Consider the following 11,539-nt stretch of genomic DNA (forward strand, 5'->3'; position numbering starts at 1 on the left):
ACTAGTTTTGGTGTGTTGGATCATGGTGGTCCATCAGGGAGTCATCATCAACAGGATAATGCCCATCATGAGATATCAACACATTATGATTTGTAAGTGAAGTGATAAAGCTATATGTAAAGTTTGGATCAATTTGAGTAACTCATTATTTTATTGGTTGTGTAGTGAAAACGAGCAACTTGAAGGTCCTGTCCTTACTCAATTGCCTGAAGACGACATATTTAATCGGGATCTAGCAGATGCGCAGAGTCAGGAAGAGAATAGTGAATATGACAACACGTGATGACCCAAAAATATCATCTTATGTTTAGAACTCGATTCTGCACTCTTAAGCCTTAAAAAACTTATTTTTACCTTTCTCGATTTGCGTGCACAGTCCGAGTATAGACCCGGAAGGCTTATATGTTAAAAACTGATAAAAATAAAAATTTTTGCCTAAAAATATCAATTGAGTTGACTTCGGTCAATATTTTTGGTAAACGAGCCCAGATCCGTATTTTGACAGTCCCAGTGGGTTCATATCGAAATATGGGACATGAGCGTATGCCCGGAATCGAATTCGGAGGTCCCTAGCTCGATTTATGAATTTTTGATGAAAATTAAAAGTCTAAAAGTTTAATGGTTTTTAAGAATTGGTTGATGTTTGGCCTTATTGATACCGGGTCCGTATTTTAGTTCTGGATCCCGGTATAGGTCCAATATAATATTTATGACTTATTTGTGAAATCTGGTGAGAAACTGAGTCGGTTTGACGTGATTCGGACGTCCGGTTGTAAATATAGGAATTTTAAAGCTTTCTTGAAAATTTTATGGGATTTGGTGCTAAATTCATAGTTCTAGGTGTTATTTTGGCGATTTGATCGTGCAAACAAGTTCGTATGATATTTTTAGACTTGTGTGCATGTTTGGTTTGGAGCCCCGAGGGCTCAGGTGAGTTTCAAATAGGCTACGGGATGTTTTGGATTTGGAAAATCTAAATTTATACAATGTAATTGATTTTTTTAGCAATATTTGATATCATTGAGTCGTTTTTGAATAGATACGAGTGGTTTGGAGGTGGATTCTGATAACTAGAGGTTTTAGCCTATTATTTGCTCTCTTTTGCTTAGGTTTTGGGTCAAAAATACGTAAAGGTATTCCCGAAAACTAACTTAATGTGCTTTCTTGTAGGGTTTGGTCAAAATGAGGCAAAGAAGCCATAATCAACTCATGAAGGAGTCAAACTTGCACGAATCCAAGGCTGAGACTGGAGCGCTGAGAGCAGCAGAAAAGGGCGGCCGCATAAGGACCATCGCTGAGGTGGCCACTATTACGCGGTCAGCGAAAGTAGATTTAGAGAAGCTGCTTTTAGTACTAAAATCACCGTTGACGGCATTGGAAGAGCGCGGCCGCGAGAGGATTTTCGCTGATAGCGTGGTTCGAGGTTCAGAGACTCTACAGTTTGGGCTCAAATGAAGAACGCAGCCCGCGTCCAAATTACGCGGACGCGAAGGGAATTCCGCTGAGAGCGCATCTTGAGGTTCAGAGACCCTGCAAGTCGGGCTTAACTGAAGAACGCGATCCGCGTCCAAATTATGCGGCCGCAATGGAAGCACACGCGGACGCGGTTGAAATTATGCGGTCCGCGAAACTAAGCCCAATATTGAAGAAACGCGGACCGCGAAAGCTCAAGCACGGATGCGGTCATAAGTACGCGTCCGCGAATCCTCCGCAGGGTCATTTTTGTCCGGAAATTTTAGCTGTGTATAAATAGACCCTTTTTGACATTTTTAGGTTAAGTGTTTTTTAGCAGAGCACGTGAACGACTGGTTTTTCCCCTTTTTGGAAATTTTAGAGTAGATTTACCTTCAAACTTTAGATTTTCATTTTGAACTTTAATATTATGGCTTATATTTCATCTTTATCTTTGATTTCTGCTATTATGATGAGTAGCTAGACCCCATAGCTAGGGTTGTGACCCAACCCTATTATGGGTATTTAATGAGTCTTAAATTTTAGGGATTAATTATTTATGGGTTAGTGATATTTAGCCTAATTCATGCTAAAATTGTAGAATTAGTGGTTGCAAACACTGACTCATGCCTTTATGACTTAGGCTCTTCTTGAGAAAGAGGGACTAAGTCTAGAAATATTAGGCTAACAAGGAATTCGGGTGAACTCGAGAGATTGATTGCCTCAATTAAAGGGTTAAACCTAGAGATAGTAATACCCAACTTGAGCCAATTTCACTTGTATTGTATGAACACCCATTTGGATTTGAGAAAGCCAAATCGGGTAAAGTCACTCAAACTACCGAGATGTATAGAGTGAGCACTTATGTGTGATGGTTATATCACGACCCCAATCATAACAAGCTTGTCCTAGATTCTTGATACCCATTAGATACTCACCTAGGCGGAAGTCACTTCCCTAGTACCTTTTAACACTTGAAAACTTTCACCAAAAATATTGTACTTAGCTTACACTCAGCATACAATAGTATAAAAATTAGAATAGAATCAATCGCAACAATGTTTGGAAGTTCAATTAGGAACAACACGCACATCTAGATTAGCTAGATACCCAACTCCAAGTCAAATTAACTCCCTGTGGAAATCGATCCTGACCTCGTTGGGTAAAATTGCATCGACCATCCTCGCTACCCTATAGTGTTGTAGGTTTGGCCTCGATCACTTTTTGGTGCCGTTGCCGGGGAGTTAGATGGTGTTGGCTATCTATCTAACTATTTGTGTGTCTTATTTTTCTTTCCTTCTGATTTTCTAACTTTTGTGTATCAATCGCTTTAGGTACCGAATAGATCATAACGATGCTCTCGGACATGTTCTTCCGGGGGAGGAGGTAGATGTCAATGGTGAGGATGAGGTTAATCTAGAACCTCAAGTCCAAAGAAGAGGCCGCCAGTCTAATGACAACAATCCAAACCCTCCCCCACCTCTTCCACGGGCAGCACACCGGGTAATACCCAATGAAGGTTACGCAAATGCAATTGTCTCATCCCGGATTCGGGCGGGAAAATTTCAAATTACAAATGTCATGCTGACCCTATTGGAGCAAAGGGGCTTCTTCACTGGAGCTCCGCATCAGAACGCATACAAGCATCTAAAGGGTTTTATAGACACATGCTGGGGGAGCAAGCAGACGAACGTGTTAGAGGACGCTCTGAGATTGAGACTTTTCCCTTTTTCACTTAGAGGGAAAGCTTTGGACTAGCTCTAGAGGCTACCCAACCACTCCATACACACGTGGGATGAGTTGAAAGAAAAGTTTATTGCCAAGTTTTTCTCACCGGGTCATATGGTAGCATTGAGGGATGAGATCTTAGCCTTTAAACAAGAACCTAATGAACCCCTACATGAAATCTGGGAGCGATACCGGACAATGGTCAAGGAATGCCCAAATAATGATATGACTGAAGAAATGATTCATCAGACATTCTATAGGGGCATCAACACGACCAACCAGTGTGGTGAATCAGCTGGCTGGGGGAAATTTTATGAAAATGCCTTATGATGATGCTTGTGACATACTTGATGAGATGGATGACACATCCTCAGCTTGGCAGAGTTGGGCAAATGTTTCTCAGGGTGACCCTAATGTCATCCATCTTCACAAGGAACTTCATGATCACGGACAAGCCATAGCCAGTTGACAACTACTATGAATCAGTTAGCAAAGGACCAGCTTCAGCAAGTTCAAGGGACAAAGCAAGTAAATGCCATGGAAGGGGTAAATGTCATGGTCAACAAGAGGAGACAGCGTGGTCAGTAAGTGAAAAACAATCAAGATCTATATGAGCAAAGTGGTAGTGGTTACAATCAAGACGATTCTTATGATGATCAAAGTGAGGAAGTGTTACACGCCAATAACTACCAAGGTCAATGGAGCAATGCTCCAAATCAACAATGGAGATCGCAAGGGAACAATCAAAATTGGGGCAACCAAGGCCAAGGGAATTGGAACAATGACAACAACAACAACAACTCGAACAATTGGGGGAACAACTCGAACAATTGGGGGAACAACAATAACAATTGGGGCGGCAATGGAAACCAAGGGGGTTGGAATAATAATAATCAAGGCAACCCGGGGGCGGGCTTTCAAAGGCCCCCGATGTATCAACAACCCAACAATCCGCCTCCATATTCGTCTCAAGGACAAAGTTCTTCAAATAATGAGATGGGGCGGATAGAGAGTATGTTCAAACAAATGATGGAAAGGAATGCTGACTCCGATGCCCAAATAGCCTCCCATACTACCTCTATTCGCAACTTGGAAGTACAAATGGGTCAAATTTCTCAAGCATTGAATACTCTCCCTAAGGGGGCACTACCAAGTGATACAGTAGTAAACCCGAAGGGTGGAAACAATACAGGCCATGCTATGGCGGTGACCACAAGAAGCGTTAAAGGTGGAGATGCAAGTACCTCTAATCCAAAGAAGATTGTGAGCGGTGATGTTGTGTTGCAATAAGATGATGAGATTCAAGCCAATGATGAGAATGTTAATGATGAAGTGAGGATTGATATTGACGATAACATGGAGGAGACTCAAAAAGATGTGAACCCGTCTAGGGAACAGGTGATAGACATACCGGAAATGGTAGTGCTTAAAGCCAAGGCCCCTTTGCCAAGGCCTCCTCCACCGTATCCTCAAAGGCTTGCAAAGAAAAGTAATGAAAACCAATTCAAGAAGTTTATTGAGATGATGAAAAGTTTGTCAATCAATGTACCCTTGGTGGAAGCTCTCGAACAAATGTCGGGATATGCCAAGTTCATGATGGACTTGGTAACTAAGAAGAGATCTATAAATTGTGAGACTATCAAAATGACTCATCAAGTGAGTGCCATTGTGCACTCGATGGCTCCAAATCTTGAAGATCCCGGTGCCTTTACAATTCCATGCACTATTGGTAGCGTCGATTTTGAAAAAGCCTTGTGTGATTTGGGAGCAAGTATTAATTTGATGCCATATTCCGTGTCCAAGACACTAGATATTGGTCAACCAAGAGCTACTTCCATGAGATTACAAATGGCAGATCGGACAATGAAAAGGCTGTTTGGTATTATTGATGATGTTCTAGTCCGGGTCGACAAGTTTATTTTGCCTGTTGATTTTGTGATTCTCGACTACGAAGTCAAATATGAGGTGCCTATAATATTGGGGAGACCTTTCCTAGAAACAGGGAAGGCATTGGTTGACATGGAAGCAGGGGAGCTCACCTTCCGAGTGGGCGATAAAAAAGTTGTATTCCACGTGTGCAAATCAATGAGGCAACCAAGTAGCAATGAAGTTTGCTATATTGTGGATCTTGTGAAGGAGGTGATAGTTGATGACACGAGTGCCATGATCAATGTGAAAGACCCTTTGGAAGCTGCGTTGTTAAACCATGAGGATGATGAAAAGGAAGGCTTGGTTGAATGTGCAATTGCGTTACAAGGAATGTGATCCTACTCATATGGGCCTCGTAAAGTTTCCTTGGACTTGGAAAATCGGAAGACTCCACCAACAAATCCCTCAATCGAGGAGCCACCATCATTGGAGTTGAAGCCTTTTCCTTCACACCTCAGGTATGAATTCTTAGGCCCTTCTTCCACATTACCTGTTATTCTTTCTGCATGCCTAACTAACGTGCATGTAGACTCCACTCTTGCGGTGCTTCAAAGAAGGAAAAAGGCAATTTGATGGACTTTGGCTGACATTCGGGGTATAAGCCCCGCCTTTTACATCCACAAAATTATACTAGAGGATGATGCCAAACCCTCCGTAGAACATCAAAGGAGGTTGAACGAGGCTATGCAAGAGGTCGTCAAGAAGGAAATTATCAAGTGGCTTGATGCAGGGGTTATGTACCCTATTTCGCATAGTTCATGGACTTCACCGGAACAATGTGTGCCGAAGAAGGGGGGTATGACTGTGGTCATAAATGAGAAAAATGAGTTGATCCCCACTCGTACTGTCACCGGATGGAGGGTATGTATGGACTACAGAAAGCTGAACAAAGTGACCCGCAAAGACCACTTTCCATTGCCCTTTCTTGATCAAATGTTGGACAGACTTGCCGGGCGTGCCTACTATTGCTTTTTGGATGGGTACTCAGGGTACAACCAGATTCTCATTGCACCGGAAGACCAAGAGAAAACCACCTTCACATGTCCGTATGGCACATTTGCATTCTCACGGATGCCGTTTGGTTTGTGTAATGCACCAAATACCTTTCAGCGGTGTGTGATGGAAATATTTACGGATATGGTGGAGGACTTCCTCGAAGTGTTCATGGATGATTTTAGTATTGTGGGGGACTCATTTGAAGAATTCTTGGATAATCTTGACAAAGTGTTGGCCCGATGTGAAGAGATCAACCTAGTACTTAATTGGGAAAAATGCCAATTTATGGTCGAGGATGGCATTGTCCTCGGCCATAAGATCTCAAAGAACGGTATTGAAGTGGACAAAGCGAAGATTGAAGTTATTTCAAAATTCCCTCCTCCTACTTCCGTCAAGGGAGTTAGGAGCTTTCTTGGGCACGCGGGGTTCTACCGAAGGTTCATCAAGGATTTCTCAAAAGTGGTGAACCCCTTGTGCAAGCTGCTAGAAAAGGATGCAAAGTTTGTGTTCAATGAAGATTGCATGAAAGCTTTTGAGCTTCTCAAGTATAAATTGACAACCACTCCCATCATTACCGCACCCAATTGGAGCTTACCATTTGAGCTCATGTGCGATGCTAGTGATGTTGCAGTAGGAGCGGTTTTGGGCCAAAGGGTCAACAAGATATTTCATCCGGTCTATTGTGCAAGCAAAATGGTGAATGACGCCCAAATCAATTATACGGTGACAGAGAAAGAGTTATTATCTATTGTCTTCGCCATGGAAAGTTCAGGCCATATATCATGGGTGTCAAAGTGATTGTGCACACCGATTACGCGGCACTCCGATACTTGATGACCAAAAAGGACTCGAAGGCTAGGTTGATGAGATGGGTTCTTATGCTTCAAGAGTTTGAACTTGAAATAATTGATAGAAAAGGAAGTGATAATCAAGTGGCGGACCACTTGTCCCGCTTAGAAGAGGAGGGGAGGCCCCACGATGACCTTGTAATTAATGATTCATTCCCGTATGAACAACTCCTCTCCATGTCTTTGAATGGTATGTCTTGGTTCGCCGATGTGGCTAACTTTCTTGTGACTGGCATTGTCCTGAGTGAGCTCTCTTCTAACCAAAGGAAGAAACTCAAATGGGACAACTTGAATTATTATTGGGACGACCCCTATCTTTTCAAGATTTTCAATGATGGTGTGATCTAGAGACGTGTCCCGAAAGAGGATCAAATGAATATTCTTGATGCTTGCCATTCCTCGCCCTATGGTGGTCATCATGGTGGGGCGAGAACTACTTCAAAGGTTCTTAGCTATGGATTTTATTGTCCTACCCTGTATAAAGATACAAGTGAGCTTGTTAAGAGGTGTGATGAATGGCAAAGAGCTGGTGGAATTTCCAAGAAGGATGAAATGCCTCTCACCACTATTCTTGAGATCGATATTTTTTACGCGTGGGGCATAGACTTCATGGGGCCTTTTGTGAGTTCGTTTGGTAACACTTATATTCTGGTGGCTGTTGATTATGTTTTCAAGTGGGTTGAAGCCATGGCTTTGCCCAACAACGAGGCACGGAGTGTGGTGGCGTTCTTAAAGAAAAATATCTTTACACGATTTGGCACTCCTCAGGCAATCATCAGTGATGGGGGTTCTCATTTCTGCAATAAGTCCTTCGACACTTTACTTTCCAAGTATGGTTTCAATCATAGGTGTCAACCCTTTATCATTCCAGGACAGTGGACAAGTTGAGGTCTCCAACAGGGAGATAAAGAACATATTATCAAAAATTGTCAATGCAAAAAGGATGGATTGGTCAAGGAAACTTGACGATCCTTTGTGGGCTTATAGAACTTCATACAAGACTCTAATCGGTATGTCTCCGTACTGGTTGGTATTTGGGAAAGCGTACCATTTGCCAGTTGAATTAAAGCATAGAGCCATGTAGGCACTGAAGAGGTTAAATCTTGAGTGGGATGTTGCAGCCAATCTCCCGGTGGAGCAACTCAATGAACTAGATGAGTTCTAGTTTCATGCCTATTTCATCTCGTCCTTGTATACGGACAAGATGAAGTACTTGCACTACAAATATTTTCGGAACAAGGGATTCAAGGAGGGTGATTTAGTTCTTCTCTTCAACTCCCGGTTACGACTGTTTTCGGGAAAGCTCAAGTCAAAATGGAGTGGGCCTTTTGAGGTGGTGCACGTGACTCCGTTTGGTGCTCTTGACTTGAAAAACAAAAATGTCGAAATCTTCAGAGTTAATGGGCACCGAGTGAAGCATTACCTCAGCAAGTTTGATGACAGCCATGTGGTGGCCTTGATCAATTTCCAATGATGATGGTAACATGTGTCGTGCCGCGACGTTAAATCAAGCGCTTCTTGGGAGGCAACGCATGTGTTTTTCTTTCTTTTTTGATTTTCTTCTTAGATCAGGCTTTATTTTGAACTAACTGGTTGTGAGCTTTGTGTAGGAATTGTTTGTGTAGTATAGGACTGTTGCTGGAAAAATTTGCCTAAGTATGGGGAATTACGCGGACCGCGCTCAAAATTTTGCGGTCAGCGAGAGCTTTTCGCGGGGGCGCAAATTGTCAGCGGACGCAGACTTGAAAATTCCATAATATCAACTCTCTGAAGTTGAATTCGTGTTCGCGTTCGTAATTTCGCGTTCCACATTGATCTTACGTGGCTGCGCCCGGTAATCCGCTCTCAGCGGACCTATTTCTGAAAAGGCTCTTCGAAAGGTAAAAAGCGTGGACCGTGCTTAGGTAAGTCGGTGGGACCTCTGGGGTTGGTATAAATAGGAAGTCCTTAGGACTTTTACACTTTTCGAACCCCACACTCTCACCGAAATAGACAACTGTTCATCTTCCCTTTCTTACACTTTCAATTTCATATCTCATTAATCAAGAAGCAATTTCCTACTACAAATCCACATCTGGTATGCTCAAATCTTTACATTAATTTCATCTTTTGATTTTCTTTTTAAGGGTTTAACACATGTCATGACTTCGAAATGATGCTTGATTGATGCTAAATTTTCATGTGGATAATGTTTAATGCCTAATGGGGGATAAGGTTGTTCACTATGCTTGTTAATTACCTAAATATTTGCACTAAGTGAAATCCTAGGTCTTAAATAATTCATCAGTGCTAGTATGATTTGAATTTCGCGAACCGCTGTCCAAATTACGCGGTCCGCGTTCACGCTTTTGTGCAAACTGGGTAGGCTTATATGTTCGCGGATGCGGTGATTTTTCCGTGGTCATCAATTGACTTTACGTGGCCGCGGCCATAATTTTGCGGACTGCGTTCATGAGCTTCAGAGAATTAACAAATTGATTCCGTGACCGCGTTCATTTTTACGGTCAACGAAAACCTATGTTTAGAGAGTTGGTAGTCTGGTCCCAACTCTTTCGTGACCGCGCTACTTTTTACGCGGACCACGATGACCCTTCCGCGGCCGCGCTCCTTTTTATGTTGTCAGTTGACCCCTGCTTTGAGAAACAGTGTGATCCTTTCATCTGCTCTCCTTTGCTAATTCATTGAACTACAATACTAATGAGCATTCACTGATTGTGTATGCATATAATGGTGCGATCTCGTGGAGGTCCTGAGAAATCACAAGGGAGGGGAGAATCCTCCCTGAGGCCGGGGCAAAGGGAAACAAACTGCATCCTTAGCACCTCAAAGGGTCATTTGCAAGAAGCAAACCCTCTGAAGACCCACTCCTGACTCTTCTAATACTAGTGAATATGTCCCCTCGAGATATTTCTGAAGGGGAAGCTGCACAACCCCAACAAGAGGCTCAATCACATCCCTACCGCCTCGTCAATGAATCTACCTCCTTGTCTGGGTCGTCTGATGGCTTAGGAGGAGGTAGTGAAACTTCGACACCACCTGCCCCACCTACTACAACTCCGGCCTCAACAACGACTCCAATTAATATTGATGATGAAGAGGATGTCCCGGATGCCGGGAGAGGTGGTGATACCAGGGTTGGAGGTTTGGTGAGATCAAGAAAGCCCATAGTATGGCAAGATAGATTTGTCAGTGAGAAAGCCTACCACAAGTTCCGGGAATGTTGGCCACAAAGGTCGCTCACCCTCGAGAGGGATTTCATAGAAAGAGATCTTCTACCCCACAATCCCAATATGAAGAAGCAATTTGATGAAAGAGTGGGGTTGAAATTCTTCACTAGCAAGCTACCGGAGTCCAATGAGTACTTCGTCAAAGAATTCTACGCCAATGTCACTCACATAAAAAAGGGAACCTATGTGACTAAGGTACGGAACCGGAAGATCAGATTTGATGGCAAGACACTAAAAACATATGACGGGTTCGAGGATGTGGATGAATCCCTGTTCTTGGAGAAGGTGGCATTAGATGAGGCAGCCCGTCCATGGCTTGTAGAGGTGATAGCCATCCCTAGGACAAAATCGACTTGGCTTACACCTGGGATCCAAATTGCTAGAAACACTCTGAGCTTTGAAGCTAAAGGGTGGTGCACCTTCGTTTGCAGCCGACTAGACCCATCTCAGCATGACAGTGATATCCCAGTCTCCCGGGTAATTGTTGTGGCTTCTATCATGGCGGGGTGCCCGATAAATGTGGGAAACATCATGGCCAGAAACATCACCAAAGCTATCGGGAAAGAAGAAACATCATACCCGTTCCCCAACTTCCTCACCATGTATTTAGAGGACCAAGATGTAGAAGGGAGGGATTTTTCCATCAAGGTGAAGCCAAAAAGTCCCTTCTCTTGGTACAACCTTCAGGGAGCAGACAATCCCAAGTTCAAAGGCAAAGCCACTACCTCCGCTGGCCAGTCTGAAGAGCCAAGGGTTGTGGCCACTGGGACCGAGCCTTCCATAACCGAAGGTTCATCTGCTGCTATGCCACCTCCTTCCTCAGGGTCATCTGTATCTGCCCCACTATATGTGCCTTCCTCCTCAGCTTACCCTCATACATCACTGCAGGTTAATCAGACTTTATCCAGCATCAACAACAGGATGCAGGTAGCTACATCAAAGCTATATGCCTTATCAGTGCAGTTGCAACACAGGTAGCTCCAGCACATCTTCAGATGCCTCCGTCAGTGGAGGATTTATTGAAAAAGATCCTTGACAACCAAAAGAAAATTCTGGAGACTCTGGGTACTCATGAGAAGGTAATCAATGAGATGGGTAAATAGGTCAAGAAGGTGAAGAAGAATCAAGAGCTGTTAAAGAAGGAGGTGGAGAAGCTTACTTCCGCCGGAGATATTCCTCTAGACCTCCTTATAGAGGAGACTGCCCCGGCAGCACAAACAACACTGGCATCAGAGCAGGAGGCCGACAGAGAGTCGGTGAGAAGATTTGTGGTACCCCAGACCGAGGACTTAGAGATTCAGTTAGAGGATCCTGATGGAGCTGATGAACCTACACAGTCTGAGGACCCTACCAGAGTAC

The 11,539-nt window shown here is 43.5% G+C and overlaps 1 protein-coding gene across 1 annotated transcript; it reads left to right on the forward strand.

Annotated features, from left to right (window-relative positions):
- The first annotated feature begins 6,887 nt into the window (after nucleotides 1–6,887).
- Nucleotides 6,888–7,301, forward strand: LOC138894438 (uncharacterized). The gene has a single exon (XM_070179136.1). It carries the CDS (start codon nucleotides 6,888–6,890, stop codon nucleotides 7,299–7,301), a length of 414 nt encoding a protein of 137 aa, XP_070035237.1.
- Nucleotides 7,302–11,539: the final 4,238 nt, after the last annotated feature.

The sequence above is a fragment of the Nicotiana tomentosiformis genome, chromosome 6, assembly GCF_000390325.3.
Source record: "Nicotiana tomentosiformis chromosome 6, ASM39032v3, whole genome shotgun sequence".
Classification (NCBI taxonomy): Eukaryota; Viridiplantae; Streptophyta; class Magnoliopsida; order Solanales; family Solanaceae; genus Nicotiana; species Nicotiana tomentosiformis.